Source organism: Balaenoptera ricei, chromosome 2 (genome assembly GCF_028023285.1).
Source record: "Balaenoptera ricei isolate mBalRic1 chromosome 2, mBalRic1.hap2, whole genome shotgun sequence".
NCBI lineage: Eukaryota > Metazoa > Chordata > Mammalia > Artiodactyla > Balaenopteridae > Balaenoptera > Balaenoptera ricei.
In genome coordinates, this window is record NC_082640.1 from 178,124,092 (window position 1) to 178,139,970 (window position 15,879).

Below are 15,879 nucleotides of genomic sequence, written 5' to 3' on the forward strand. Positions count from 1 at the left end.
CTACAGTCACCCACACAACCTCTGGGTCATGGCCACGCACTGGATACCCCGGTATTAGGAAGCCCCAGGCATGGGGACCTTGGAAATGAAACAAGGGTTGAGCCAACACCCTAGCACTTGGAAATGTTCTTGAAAGTGTGGGGCTGAGTTTTGAAGCCCCAATTTCAAGGTAGAAAAGGACAGTCCAAGAGAGCCCACAGAAATCCTGGAGACAGACCTTTGCTTAGCAAAAAGCACTGGCCTTGGAGCCAGAGACCTGGGCACTCAGCCCCACTCTGTCCCTAACTGATGCACATCTCTGAAAAGTTCCGTCATCTCTCTGAGCCTCGGTTCAGCTATGAGTGCAATAAGAGGGGTGGATACAGTGACCCCTCATCTCAGCCATTGTGAGACCCTCTCAATCCATCTAATTTCCACCGGGATCTGGCTACGGGGGTCCGTGAGTCTAGTAAGCGCACAAGCCTTTGAAGAGCTTGGGTCCTCAATCCTCCAGATCCGCAGCAAATTGGCTGCAGGAAACAAAGGAATCAGCCTGGAGGAAGGGAGGTTTGAGAAGATGTCCCTTTCCCTGTGTCTGGACCAGCCGGCAGCTGATCACCTGTCCATCCTGGTCTGCCTGGGATGCTCGTGCCATTGCTGGCAGTTGGTGGCTGGTGTAGGGCTTTCGGGGCAATGACGAGATGGCCCTGGTCAGAGCTCAGGTGGCTTTTGGCTTGGTAGGCCTAGAAGTCCTGCCAGGACAGGACAGGGCGAGGCTGGCTGGGGCGGGGCCAGGGGAGGGGCGGAGTCAGGGCCCCGCTGTTGTCAGTGACAGATGCTGGCTCCAGTCCAGCCAGCCCTCTGCTCTTTACCGAGCCCAACCGACCGTCGCCTCTGCTGTGTGCACGCTCGGCCACTGGACAGAGTAAGTACAGGCACAATGGATGGAGGGCCGTGGGCTCGGGGGCGAGGAATGGACTCTGGAGTTATGGAATTTGGAGGGCTTAGAAACTTTGGAGGTGCCCCAGGGTGAGCAGGACACAGTGGTGGGGAGGGAGCCAGGGTCTCTGGAGTAGAGAAGTGGGGGACCCCCCCCACCCCTTGCTGTGTGGTCTTGGGGATGACACTAAATCCGGCCGAGCCTCAGCTTCCTCGTGGATAAGATGCAAATTACTGCACCCCTTGCACAGTGTGACTGTGAAGATTAGATAAGTGGTGGTTCTCACCCAAGTATGATTTTCCCCGCCGTGCACACCTGGTATGTGTGGAGGCATTTTTAGTTGTCATAACTGGGGCGCGGGGGTTGCTATTGGCTTCCAGTGAGTAGAGGCCAGGGATGCTGCTAAACACCCTGAAATGCACAGGACAGCACCCACCGCAAAGAATGTTCTGGCTCCAAATGCCAACAGCGCTGAGAAACCCTGAACGGGGACAAAATGTCTGGTACCCAGGACGTGCTCGATAAACCGTAGCTTCTATTGTTTTCTGTGCCTGGAATCTTGGACCTTTAGAAACCAGGAAAAATGTTCAAATATAATCTGTTTCCCTGAGATAAGGCTGCCCTGCCCAGAGGCTGCTACCCAGAGTGGTTGTTAGAGGTCCAGATGCCATTTGGCCATTTGTTAAATAAACAAAATGTGGATGTAAAGTGAGTGAAATTTTCAGTTTTTCTAAGCATGGGGCTTTTGGCATGAAATGCAACAATAAAAGGGAAACTGCTCCCCTGGGCCAACATCCTTATTGACAGATCCAGAAACTGCAGCTTGAAGAATAAAGGGGGCGGGACGGAACTTTGGGAGGTGATAGATGTGTTTAGGCGTTGATGGTGGTGATGGTTTCACGGGTGTGTACTTCTCTCCAAACTCATCGAGTTGTCTACATTAAATATGTACAGGTTTTGGGGTGTCAGTCCGGCCTCAATAAAGTGGTTTTAAAAAAGAAAGAGAAAGGAAACTGAAGCTGAGCTATTCAAGGTCAGCTGAGTTATTCAAGGTCAGCGGGCATGTTAGCCCCAGGGCCGCAAGGGCTCAGCCCTGGATGCCCAGCCTGGCTCAGTCCCACGACTTGGTGGCCAGCGTGTGGTCTAACGCCTCTGAACTACAGAGAAGGAGACAGGGTCCATTCATCCGTCCACTCATCCATTCATTCACAGGGGTGCCTGAGCACCACCTCTTGACTGAAAGTGTCACGGCGGGACCAGCACAGATGAGGGTCTTCTCTTACAAGCACATGTTCTAGTGGGGGAGAGGCCAGGACAAGAGGAGTCAACAGCACATGCATACATAATTGCACATCTGTAACTGATGGAGCCATGAGAGAAACAATCAAAGGGGCTGTTATAGAGAATAATGGCGGAGAGGGCGTGGTCACGTGTGGACGAGGTACCGCCAAGAAGTGACAGTTAAGTGGAGTCCTGGACTCAGGGAGAAACTGGTCCTTGTGAGAAAGGTGGAGAAAGGGTTCCAGGAGGGAGAGCAGAGTGTGCAAGGGCCCAGGGCTGGGACGGGGCTTCTGTGTTAGGAATTGAAAAAGAAGAAGTGTGCCCTGGGAGGCAGAGCTGGTCACGTGAGGCTGGGGACAGCAAGACAGAGCCAGACTGCATGCAACCTCATGGGTTATCGTGCAAATCAGAGTTCGGTTTTACCAAGCCAGTGGGCAGCAAGAACATTCTTAGGCAGGGGAGCGCCTTGACCGTGTCTGTGATTGAAGGGGATTCTTTCAGAGTGTACTTATGTATGTAGAATGGCTCTCAGGGGCAGGAGAAGTGGGGTCCAGGTGAAAGAAAAAAAAAAAGGCTTCCATTAGGATGGTGGCAGGGAAAATGGGGAGAGGCAGGCAGATTTCGGAGCTAGAAACTGACAAACCTTGCTGATAGTCTGGAGATGGGGAAGGGAGGTTAGGAAAATCCCCCAGGTCACTGATTCCAGGAGGCTCTGCCCGCTGGTCTTTAGGATCCATGGGAAGTTGTGATTTTGCCTTTCGCTCTCTGCCTGGGCTCCACATCTTGTATCTATCTCCTTGCGTAATTAGCAGATAGTGGACAGACCCTTCTGAGCTGCACGCCTCCCGTGGCTGAGTCCAAAGTCTACCTCAGTGGGACTTTGTTGCCTAACATTTGGAATACACGCCAGCAGATTTTGGGTCTGGATGGTGGGGGACCAGGGGAAGGACTGCCCAGGGCCTGCCTACCCCGTGCCCACCCTCTGCCGCCGCAAGTCCCGTTGGCCTGGGATGCCAGATGAAATTGATCCATCTGCTTTCTCCCCTCTGACACGTGGGAGCACCTCTGCAGACACACTGGCGTCAAGGGCCCAGGAGAGGGTCAGCCAGGCCAGGCTCTGCCGGCACGCCGCGGGGGCTGGTGTCCTGAGAGCCAGGCTCACAGAGCCTGGAGCAGACTCTCCACTGGCTCAAAGTTGGCACAAAACTCTGTAAGCTGTGTATTTGTACCAGAGGCCCAGGAGTGTAATGGCAAAGACTGGCCTTAGAAACTAGGAAACCTGAAATGAGCACCCCCGGGCCTCCACTTTCTCAGAAGTAATCTCTCCGACCGTCTGTTTCCTCTTCCGTACAATTGTGACAAGGATACCAACTCCATGTTGCTGCGGAGGAGTGTAAATGAGCTAATTCAGGTGAACAGGTTGGGAGAGACCCAGGGACACTCACCAGCAGCCACAGAGGAGGGGGCACGATGTGTCACTCCTCAGAGCCATAAAAGGGAGCCAAGAGGCCGCACGTACACCAGTCAGAGGAATCTGGATTTTAAACTGGTTCCATCATTCACTGGCTGGGACAAGCTTTTCCATTTTGCTAAGCCTCAGTTTATTTGGCTGTAAAATGGGGCTAATAACACTTTTGGTAAAGATGAAATGCAGTAATATTTATAGGGTATCTAACAGGTCCTTAATAAACAGTGGCTTCAATAAGAGGGAGAGAGAGAGAGCTAAATGGAGCAAGGATTTCTGGGTCCCAAACCTGCAGCCCAGGGGAGCCTGAGGGAAGCTGAGCCCTTGTTCTCTACGGGGACTCATGGGGCGTTCAGAGAAGTGGCTCTGGCCCGTCAGATCGCTGGTGTTTCAGGGGGGTCAGGCAGTGGTGGAGCCACAGCACCAGACCTCTAGGTTTTTATGAAGAAACTGAAGCCTGAGGGGGGAAGGGCCTGGCTCAAGGTCACCAGGCTGCAGGGATGGGAGGATGGGAGACTGGAACTCTCACTCCTACTCCCCTGCCAGCTGCCCCTGGGCTCCGTCCAAGCAGAAAACTCCTCTGCAGTCTGTAGCTATTCTTTGACAGTATTTCTTTTAGGGTAATTATCAGCTCGGTGTTCATCTGTGTCTGGGAGCTGGGGGGTTGGTGAGCTGAACTGCTTCTTCAGCAGCATCCTGCTACATTGATGGTTCTAACACTCTGCACACTAAAGGACACAGAGATCACACCACCCACTCATGTCCTTTAAAGACTTCCATGAAGGCAAGTCTCAAAGTGGGAACAAAAAGGGAGTGTCAGCATGGGAAGCCTATTTCTTAATTCTCTGCAGAGTAGGGGCTATCGGTGGTGACCGTGGAGGCCAAGAATACAAGATCCGGAGGCTGTGATACAGACGAGGAGGACCAGGGATCTGGGGGAGCTAAATGGGGTGGCGGTTCAGAGCGTGAGTTGTGAGGGTCAGAACTAGGTCTGAACCCTAGTAGCTTTGCCACTACTAGCAAGCAAGTCATCCTCTCTGAGCCTCAGATGACCCGTCTGTAAAATGGAGCCAGTAATAGAACCTGCCTCCGTGGGCGGGTGTGAGGCTAAAGCAGTTGATATATGTCAAGACAGCGCAGCACCCAGCAGGGGCGGGTGCTGGCGATGCACCTGGGCCTCCCACGGGCATGGGGACTGCTGAGGCCGCTATATTTGGTTCAGGGTTGCTGGAGGTTCTGCAGACAGAATATTCTAAGTGAACTTCCTTTGTGGGCTCAGGTGCAGTTTGGAGGCCAGGGGTGGTGAGCATGACTTGCTTGAGTCCATCAATTTCATTCAGACAAAGACGGCCAGGACTGCTGATCCCCAGGATCCCTGGTGTCCCCCCGCCAGCCACGTCCAATGCAGCTCTTTGGGGCTCTTTGGAGTTTGGTTTTGCGTGGGTCTGTGACTCTGTGTCTGTGCTCGCCCTGGGCCTGGGGCACCTCATGACATGGTGTCCACCGGGGGATGCACGCCCAGCGAGAGGTCTCATCAGGGGTCAGTCAGGCCACCGTGGGAATCAGTTGTCCAGCCGCCACCAGGCTGCCACGAGAGTGTGTGTGTGAAAGCATGTTCCCCACGGTACAGCTGAGGAAACGGGGGTCTCGGGTGGGGCTCTGGCCAGTTGCTGCCACACCAAAAACTCACACCTGGACAGCATGTCTGCACCGGGCACTGCTCCAAGCACGTTACATATGTTGATCATTAAAGCCCCAGCCCCTGGTGGAGGTTCTGTCATGACCTCCATTGTACAGGTGGGGCAGTGGCATGGGTGTAACTGACTCGCACCACATCACACTTTGGAGGAAGCAGTGGGACTGAGACTTGAAGCCAAGCTGCTGGGCTGCAGAGGCTGCACTGTTCACAGGGGGTGGAAGGAGGCCCGGGCACAGGAAGGGTTTCTGGATGGAGAGGAGGGGTCTAGGAAGGTGGTCATGAGAGAGACTGTGGGCAGAGGACAAGGCCAGAATGATGGAAGAGCCCCCAGGGCCCACCTGAGAGGCTGTAGACAGAGAAAAGGAAGCTGAGGGCCTCCTCACCTGGGGGAGACACAGAAGAAGCGATGCCTGGGGGCTCAAACAACACACATTTATGGTCTCACAGTCCTGGAGGCTGGAAGTCCAAGATCAGCAGGGCTGCTTCCTCCTGGGGCTTCTCTCCTTGGCTTGTATGGGAATGTCTCCTCCTCCCTGTGTCCTCACATTCCACACGTGGTTGCCCCTCAGTCTGTGTGTGTCTGTGTCCTAGTGTCCTCTTCTTATAAGGACACCAGCCACATTGGATCAGGGTCCGCTCGACCTCATTTTAACTTAATTACTTCCTGAAAGGCCCTGTCTCCAAATACAGTCACATTCTGAGGTACAGGGGATTAGGACTTCAATGAATGGATTTGCGGGACACAATTCAGCCCATCACAGAAGAGAAGGGAAGTTGGGGGGCTCACGTTAAGAGGGCAGAATTTCCTCAAGGGGGGAAGGTGCCTCTGATGAGGGACAAGGATGGCTTTGAGGGGTCCTGGAGCAGCCCCTGGGGAAGGAGAGGGGGACTGATGGCATCGTGTGTTCACTAAGGAACCACAGGAGGCTGGCACCCTACCCACCACGCCATGGAGTAGACTCTCCAAATGAACAGGGACGAATCCAGCAGAGTGGCAGGGGCCACGGCGGGGAGTTGCCCTGAGCTCATAGAAGGACACGAGGTCTTGCAAATGCTACACCCAGGGAAGGAAGTGAGGGTTGGGGGCCAGGTATGGAAACAGGCTGCCAGTTCCCGGTAACCTCAGAGCCGCTAACCCGGCAGAACACGGGAGAACCCTCCGCCCCACGTCCCATCCCCCTGTGACGTGTACCTCGATGTGGGTGAGAGGACGCTTCTTGCCTTGGTGGCCAGTCCCCGCCTGGGATCTCACTCCTCCGCCTCGTCCTTGCTCTCCCCACCAACAGATGTCCATGTCCCCAGGTGTCTTGTGCTCCAGCCCCTCCCGCGCTACCTAAACCCTCACTCGCAGCCTCTCCGATTCATCACCGCCCTTTGAGGCTTCTGGTTGATGGCGCCGCCTCCCGGAATGTCGGCCTTGCTTGTGATCTTCCCATCCTCTCTCTGAGGGCATCTTCCCACTCTCCCTTTCAGAACCGGGCAGCCACGATGCGGCTCCGCCTCCTCCTGTGCCTGGCGCTCCTCAGCCCGCGGATGGCCACCCTGCGCCGCCCCCAAAAGAAGAGAGTTCCGGAGCTGCCGCCCGCAGTCGCCACGGTGGCCCCTGGCAGCCGGGACTTTGTCTTCGACCTCTACAGGGCCTTGGCCGCGGCTGTCCCCGATCAGAACATCTTCTTCTCCCCTCTGAGCATCTCCGTGAGCCTGGCCATGCTCTCCCTGGGGGCGCGGGCCAACACGAAGGCGCAGGTCCTGGCGGGCCTGGGCCTCAACCCGCAGGAGGGCCAGGAGGAGGAGCTCCACAGCGCCTCCCAGCGGCTGCTGCGGGAGCTCGAGCAGCCCGGAGACAGCCTCCAGCTGAGCCTCGGCAACGCCCTGTTCACCAAGCCCACGGTGCCCATCGAGGAGGCCTTCCTGGGCGCCATGAGGACGCTGTACCTGGCAGACACTTTCCCCACCGACTTTGAGGACCCTGAAGGGGCCCAGAAGCAGATCAATGATTACGTGGCAAAGCAAACGAAAGGCAAGATTGTGGACTTGGTTAAGGGCCTGGATGGCACCGAGGTCATGGTCATAGTGAATTACATTTTCTTTAAAGGTAAGGCCCTTGGGCTTGAACCTGAACTTTCTCTTTTAAGATGCTTTTGTCAAAAAACAAAAAAAACAAAAAACAAAACAAAACCAATTCCCGCACACATGAAAGAGTGGGAGTGGATTTATTCTTTTCTGATCCCTGTTGATAGAGTGAAGCCAACGGCAGCTGGGTGAGACAGTGCCTTCTTACTGCAGAAGGTGGTGTGAAAGACCCCGGATGCTGTTTCCTCCACTGGGGAACAGCTGGTTCCTGTTTGTGCCCCTGGGGACTCTTAAAGCAACCGCTTCCACACAGGCTCTGAAGCATGAGTTTGTCAAGGCCATGATGCCAAAGAAACTGACAGCATGGCTACTCAGGGCAGGATTGTGGGCCTTAGAAGGGCCTTAGAGGGCATTTCCCAGATGCTCCCTGGTACCCACATCCTCCTAGGGGCTGTTTCCTCAGCCGAGAAATCCTGGAACAAGAACCTGTTCCCTGAACAGTCCTCTCTCCCCTCCCCAGGAGCTGACCTCTCCATCTTTATCTCCCTAGCATTTCTTGTCAATATCCCTACTCATCCCAGCTTGTACACCTGCTTCTCCTTCTAGATACTGAGCCCCTGAGCGCCCTGTGCGGGGCCTGCTGAGGATGGGGAGGGGCAGGGAGGGAAAAGGAAAGAGGAAAATAGTTAAGCTGTTAACCAAGCCCCCCTCTTCCCGTGGTCACAGACGGTGAGTATCGTGCTTGGGCTCTAAGATTCCTTGTCCCCTGGTCCAGGGCGAGGCTGCAGAGGACAGCTGTGAAATAATCTAAGTGGGGCACGGGGGCGGGATCTATATTTGATAACTAGTAAGAAAATGGAAACAATTACTTGTACCACTTTGAACAAAACGTCCCGTACGAAGCAGACAAAGCAAGAAGCATAATCACAGACTTCCCAGCAGGAAAAATCATGTTTTTGCAGGAACCTTACCAACCTTTCTCCCAAACCCAGATTGAGATCCAATATTGGGAAAAGAGTGAAAAAGAGAATAACTCACCCAGATATAGTGTAGCTTTGTCAGCCATACATATTAGTTACCCTCTTCACTGGGATGTTTGACCTTGAGTACCAACATCAGAGATTCAGACAAACAACATTAGGGGTGAAGGGTCTCTGAAGACACGAAAACCAACCTCCTTGTTTTGCAAATGTGAAAATAAAGCCCCACAAAAAGTTCAAGCCTGTCCCCCGAATTAGGAAGGGGCTTGTCTTTATATTCAAGAGGTTTGGCAGTCACTTCTGCCAATAAGACTGCTCCGAAGAGGATGCTGTCTGTTTGGTAGGTTTACTGTCTGCACACTTTTCACTGGCAGCTGAGAATGTTTAATTCCTTTTCCATTTTAATCTTCAGCTAAGTGGGAGACAAGCTTCAACCGCAAAAGCACCCACGAGCAGGACTTCCACGTGACCTCGGAGACGGTGGTGCGGGTACCCATGATGAAACGAGAGGATCAGTTTTACTACCTCCTGGACCGAAACCTCTCCTGCAGGGTGGTAGGGGTCCCCTACCAAGGGAACGCCACCGCCTTCTTCATTCTCCCCCGCGAGGGCGGGATGGGGCAGGTGGAAAATGGCCTGAAAGAAAAAACACTGAGGAAGTGGCTCAAGATGTCCATGAAGAGGTATTCTTCACACCACTCCAGGGCCGGCCTGCTGCTGCACACCTGCAGGGCCACACGGCAGTGGTGGGAGAACTCACCTGGCCTGGGAGCCGCCTCCCAGCCCAGAGCCATCATGTGAAGTCCCAGCCCCCTGGCCTGACCCAGCTAGAGGGAGCAGGGCTGGAAGCTGGGATTTCTGGTGGGGCCATCAGAGTGGGCAGTGACCTCTGGGGACAGCCCAGGTCCAAGTCCAGAGTGGGATGGGTTCCATTGTAGGCAACGGGCTGGAGGAGCATTATGAAACCAAGAGGAGATGGCAGGAATATGAGCTCAGTGAGCCAGTGCTCTGAAAGGGTCCAAGAAAGGTCTTCTGCTCTTTCCAGGCAGCTTGAGCTTTACCTACCCAAGTTCTCCATTGAGGGCTCCTATCAGCTGGAGAAAGTCCTCCCCAAGCTGGGGATCAGAGATGTCTTCACCTCCCATGCTGACCTGACCGGCATCTCCAACCATTCCGGCATCCAGGTGTCTGAGGTGAGCCCAGAAGCTCCTGAGCACCTGCTTTCAGAAATTCCTATCCTATCCTATCCTATCCTATCCTATCCTATCCTATCCTATCCTATCCTGTTCCATCCTATTCTATCCCATTCCTCATTCCAAATCCTTTCTCTCTCTCTCTCCTCTTTCCCCTCAAGAAGCAAAGGTTTCACTTTGCATCTGAACAATGGGAAACCCTATCCAGCACCATGCCTTGGGGGAAGGTGTCTTGTCTGAAGCAGTCAAAACTAAGAATTGGATGCTAGCTCCTTCACTCACCAGCTGTGTGACCTCCAGCAATTACTTGACCTCTCTGAGCCTCCTTTCTCTCTATAAACTTGGAGAGTCACACGCTTGCTGCTAGATGCAGTGAGAATTCAGTGAAAGACGCATGCACTCACCTGTAAGCCGTGGTGCGCAGTAGTTGTTCAATCACATCATCTCCTATCTGCTTCATGGCTCAGGAGCACAGAAACTTCGACAGTGATGCTGCGGGCAGAAGCTTGTCCGTTTCCCCCTGATGGCATCTCCCAGCCCCTGGTGGCTCGGTGACGCCTGATGTCTCCCCTGCAGATGGTGCACAAAGCCATGGTGGAGGTGGACGAGTCGGGAACCCAAGCGGCTGCAGCCACGGGGACGATCTTCATGTTCAGATCTGCCCGGATGAGCTCTCAAAGGATAGTATTCAACAGGCCCTTTCTGATGCTCATTGTGGAGAACAGCAAACACATCCTTTTCCTCGGCAAAGTGACTCGCCCTTGAGATGGGGATTTCTCCTGAAAGGCACGGGCTTCCATAGTGGAAGATGAGGGTTCACTATGGCCATGTATCTGCTGGGAGCTGGTGATATATGCAGGTTTAATTGACTAATGAGGCTTCCACAAATAATAGTAATAACAATAACATTGAAATACTGATGATTGCTTCTTTTCACATGATTGCAAGATGGGTGCTTTGGAGAACATTTGGTTTTGCTCTCACCTTTCATCAATGGAGATTAGCACTGAGATCCAGAGAGGCCACACAGCATGCTAGTGGCAGACAGAAGCTCAGAATCCAATCCAGGAGGATTATTCCAGTAGATATTTCCACCAGGAAGCATATTCCCAAGCCTAGTTCCCCACCTGTCTGCAATACCAGCTACCAGTTTGCCATGGTTTGGAAAGGACACTGGAATGGGGATATGAAGTGGGGCTTCTGTCCCAGCTGTGTGACATTGGGTAATACTGTCGCTCTCTGGACTTCAGTTTCCTCATGTATACGATGAAGGGTCAGGTCAAGGATTGGAGGATCCTTGATATCATATAAAAAGGGTAGAATGTTCCCCACAAATCAGTTGATTTCAATGCATCCAAGTGCCACCCATCTTTTAAGGAAAGCAGGTGGACGGCATGGTGGACACAGCCATCCCAGATTTGTACCGTCCTGTGGGTACATTTACAACCTCGTGAGCTTGGCTGGGGGTGGGAGAATGGAGGCCTGTTGCAAATACTAGAGTATCAGTTGAAGATCCTGATGACTAACTGTGGATTTTAGTGTCAGCAATAACAATAAAGCATTTTGCAAACACTGGGTGTCATTGTCCTTCTGGAAGTAGCTCTGGTAACAGCAACATTAATAGCTTATGTTCCAGGACTGATGCTAGGTGCTTAATCTGGATGATTGCACTTACCCCTCACAGTATCCTGGTTATCCACAATAACCAGGCAGGCACTCCTATTATCCCCACTTTACAGATAGGGAAGGTGAGGCTTGTAGAGAACAGGTAATCTACCCAGTCATACAGCTCCTTGGTGGTGGAGGCAGGATTTGACCCCAGGAGTGTGGTCCTTGGACCACCCTCTCAGCCCTGGGCTCTGCTGCAGAGGAGACATGACCCAGAAACAGAAGCCCAGGTCAAGTGCATCAGGGCACCAGCTCCCTTGTCACCCAGGTAGGCTCACTCTCCTCCTTCACGAAACCCACCATGCTTCCTTGTCTATCAAATAAAGGGGATTGGACACTTTCAAGAATCAATGAATGAATGAGTCCTTCACTCAGTCTCAGACTGTCCCCTAATTAGCTGCCCCCAAGTCTGACCCCTGAGTGCCTGTTGCCCCACCTTACGTGCCCAAAGCTTGCTTTCCACGAGCCTGTGCCCAGCGCTCTGACCCCAGAGACTGGACTGTGTGGGTGCCCCTTAGAACTAACGGGGTCAGAACCCCAAGCTTTGACCATCCCTCAAAGTACTGAGCACCTACTATGTGCCAGCTGTGGGGACACTTTGCATCTGTGATGTCATTAATCCTCCAACAACCCTGTAAGGTCTGTCTCAGCGTCCTCATTTCATAGAGGGCAACATAAGTGCTTGTCCAGAGCCCCCCAGGCTCGGGGACCCAGATGGCACAGGTGTCGGCTGGCGGCAGGGTAGATGGCTGCACCCAGAGCCAGACGGCTTGTCTGCGTTTTTGCTTTGGGCTTGGGAAGCTCTGGAGGATGGGGCCTCCTCGTGGAGCCAGACCTGCTCCTGTGTGTCTTTTCCTTTCGCAACACCTGGTCTTTTTTGGCAAATATTTTTCTCAGAGTTTACTCAGCCAGTCCAAGGTCAGGGGGAGGTCCTGGCTGTGCCACGTGTGTAAGGCCAAGGTCCAGCGCTGTCTAAAGTTCACTCAGCAAACAGTCACAAAACAGCTCCCGTGTGGGGATCGGGCCGGGCTCGGGGCGGCCGATTTGGGGTGTCATGGAAGGAAGCGCCGAGCTGGGAGTCACGGCAGGTCCTGTAAGTCAATTGTCACACGATCCTGGGCTGAACAAACTGATAGAGCAACTCAGAGAGAGAGAAAAAGAGAGTTAACTTCTGAGGGCTCAGGGAAGGTTTTGCTGAAGAAGTGACACTGAGCTGGTCTTGAAGAGCATGTAGGGCTTCACAGACAGCAGATTTGGGAACAGAGCGGGGACTTCCAGGCCAAGGGAACAGCTGGAGAGAGCATGAGGCTGAGTGAGCTGCAGTGTGGATGGGAAATTGTGGAGACTTCAGCCTGGACCAGGGCAGGGAGTGGGAAGGAGAGCAAGGAGGAAAGAGGGGACAGCGCTTGCAGTCCAGCGGCAGGGACTCTGAACACGAGGCCCAGGTTTTGTCTCTTCTCTCTCCTCCTGATTTCAGGGCGGTTTGGCCATCCACGCCACACCTAAATCATTCCCTGGACCTCTTCCTGCCCCTCACTCTCCCATCTGTGCATACCATAGATGCTTCATTCATCCCCCTAGGGGGCGCTCACACCCATCCACACCTGCTTCTCCATCAGCCCCACCTGCCCCTCCCTGGGATAGACCTCATTCATCAGGCGAAATAAAGGACCAGCTCTGTCAGTGCCCGCATTCTAGGCATGGCTGTCCCCCTCAGGACCCCCTTTCTTAGCCGCCATATTCATTTACTAAGGCTGCCATAACAAAGTCCCACAGACAGAGTGGCTTAACAACAGAAATGTATTATCTTACAGTTCTGGAGGCTGGAAGTCTGAGATTAAGGTGTCATCAGGGCTGGTTCCTTCTGAGGGCTCTCTTTTGTGTTTGTAGACGACCGTCTTCTCTCTGTGTCCTCACATGGGCTTCCCTGTGTGTGTGGATGTCTGTGTCCTAATCTTCTCCTCTTCCAATCTCCACCAGTCATATTGGGTTGGGGCCCACCTTAATTTTAACTTAATCATCTCTTTAAAGATGCCATCTCCAAATCCAGTCACGTTCTGAGGTACTGGGGGATAGGACTTCAACATATGAATTTGGGGGGACACAATTCAACCCATAGCAGTGACTCCCCCTTTGAGTTTCTTGGCAGCTGTTGCCAAGTTCATTCGTGTTCTTAGGAACCCACTTTCACTTCCCTCTCTGACTATGTGCACTCTGAGGCCCTCCCCTTGTGGACTCCACTGCTGCCAGAAAGTGGAGGAACAATGCTAGGGCCCAGGACTCCTTTCCCCACCTCTCCCTGCAGAAACCCAGACCAAAAAGAATGAACTTGGTCTCCAGAGGAAGCACTTCATGCCCCATTAAACAGCCTTGCCCAGACTACACTTGTTTATTTAGCTCTTTCATCCAAAGGCCATTGCTCATGGGGTGCCTACAGGGAATCAGGCAAGGAGCTAGTAAAAGGGTGTAATGGTGAGCCCAGCAGATGCGGGCTTAGGCAATAACCAGGTACACAAACAAACAAGCAGAATTACAAACTGTGATGAAGGTAATTCTTTTGTCCACAGATGTTTATTGAATAGCCCCTGGCACTGCTCCAGGTGCTGGAGATAAATGAAGACAACAACAAAGATCTCTGCTCTGGAGGAACTATATTCTAGTATGGAGTGACAATAACAAAAAAAATAACAAAGAATAAAAAAGAAAAGTAAAATACATCACATATCAGTTGATGGCAAATGCTATGGAGTGTGAGTTTGACAATTAGAGCAGGAAGTAAAGAATAGTAGTGCTAGGTGGAGAGACCTGACATCCATGACCTTGGGTGAAGTACCCTGACTGTGTGGTCAAGGTCAACTTCACCAGTGGTATGTTGTGTTATCATCTTGTTTCTTCTGATATGGGGTGATGAGAAGGGAGCATTGCCTCAGTGGGATCTTCCCCCAAACACATAACCTCACTCTGATGATGAGAAAACAGCATACAGACCCCAACTGAGGGACATTCAACAAAATACCTGACCAGCAGTACTCTTCAAAAGTGCCAAGGTTATGCAAAACAAGGAAAGCCTGATGCTATGAACTGCAGGTTTGTGTTCCCTCAAAATTCACATGTTGAAATCCTCACCCCCAGTATGATGGTATTAGAAGGTGGTGTCATGGGGAGGTGACTAGGTCATGAGGGTAGAGCCTTCATGAATGGGATTAGTGCCCTTAAAAGAGACCCCAGAGATGAGGGTTGTGGTGTGATGAATTGGGAGATTGGGATTGACATGTATACACTGATGTGTATAAAGTGGATGACTAATAAGAACAACAAACAAACAAACAAGAGACCCCAAAGCTCTCTCTCGCCCCTTCCCATGTGCGGACACAAGCAGAAGAGAGCCCTCACCTGGCCATGCTGGTTCCCGGATCTCCAGCCTTCAAAACTGTAAAGAGTAGATTTCCACCATGTACAAACCACTCAGCCTGTGGTATTTTGTTATGGCAGCCGGGACAAATTAAGACTCCTGAGAAACTGTCACAGGCCAGGTAAAACTAAGGAGACCTGGAAACTAAGTGTAATGTGGTTTCTTGGATGGGATCCTGGAGAAGAAAAGGGATATTAGTGGGAAAAGTGAAATCCAAATGAGTCTATACAGTAAAAAGGTTCACTCCTTAGTTTTCAGAAATATACCATGGCTATGTAAGATGTTTACGTCACAGGAGCTCTCTGCACTGTCATTACAACTTTTCTGTATATCTAAAATTGTTCCAAACTAGAAAGTTGACTTTTTTAGTGAAACGTTAAAAAAAAAGTAGGGAAGAGAATAGGTGTGGGGTTAGGGTTGTGAAGGCAGAAGCCGGAGACCAGTTAAGGAGGAGAACAGGTCGCTAAGAGAGATAGTCAAGGACTTTCTACAGCTGGGGCTCCAGAGGGAGCTCTGGGGTGGTGGCATTGAAGCCAAGAGCTGAGGGACAAGCAGGAGTGAACGGAGCGAACGTTACTTGTGCACAACGTGAGTGAAGAAGACCCAGAGGTGGGAGAGTGTGTCCTGTTCACGGAACTGACAGGACATGGGTGGCTGGAGCCTGGGACGCTCGCTCTTCACCAGCACCTGTTAGGCTGTGCAGGGTGCTGGGGGTGGGGGTGGCACTCCTAACACTGGGTAGCACTTGGATGCCACCTATTGCGTGCCTGGCACTCTTCTAAGCCCTCTGCATATATTGTCTCAGTTAATGAAGAGGCAGAGAGGCACCTGTGCAAGGGGCTGGGATGGCAAGTGGGTGACGTCAGTGACCTTCTCCTGTTTCCTAGAGAGCTGCACCCCAAAGTGGACTATCTGCCACCTATCCCCAAGGAATGAGGTGGGAGTGAGGTTGCCCTGAGGTGGCAACACCTACAGACACAAAAGTGCTTTGGCCACTTGGGAGAATCCAGTACGAGAGACCACATGCCATTCCTGATGGTGATTTTCTGTGAAGACGCAGAGTACAGATAACGAAATGCTCCTACACACGCCCGCATTGCTAACTCGCCCATATGTGCACACGTGGGCGCACACAGCCTTCTGGAGATGGGTGGCTTCTCAGCAACTACTACAGCCGCAGCCTCTGGTT

At 52.4% G+C, this 15,879-nt stretch overlaps 1 protein-coding gene across 1 annotated transcript; it reads left to right on the forward strand.

Annotated features, from left to right (window-relative positions):
• The first annotated feature begins 843 nt into the window (after positions 1-843).
• On the forward strand, positions 844-11,182 carry SERPINA5 (serpin family A member 5). Its single transcript, XM_059915838.1, has 5 exons — positions 844-904; positions 6,838-7,459; positions 8,830-9,100; positions 9,463-9,610; positions 10,187-11,182. Exons 2-5 carry the CDS (start codon positions 6,853-6,855, stop codon positions 10,373-10,375), a joined length of 1,215 nt encoding a protein of 404 aa, XP_059771821.1. The 5' UTR covers positions 844-904; positions 6,838-6,852; the 3' UTR covers positions 10,376-11,182.
• The last annotated feature ends 4,697 nt before the right edge of the window (positions 11,183-15,879 follow it).

Bases quoted from the DNA above. Each gene is read 5' to 3' on its own strand.
- SERPINA5 (XM_059915838.1), top strand. From the start codon at position 6,853: ATGCGGCTCCGCCTCCTCCTGTGCCTGGCGCTCCTCAGCCCGCGGATG. The intron at 7,460-8,829 runs GTAAGGCCCTTG...TTTAATCTTCAG, and splicing joins GAATTACATTTTCTTTAAAG to CTAAGTGGGAGACAAGCTTC. The intron at 9,611-10,186 runs GTGAGCCCAGAA...TCTCCCCTGCAG, and splicing joins CCGGCATCCAGGTGTCTGAG to ATGGTGCACAAAGCCATGGT.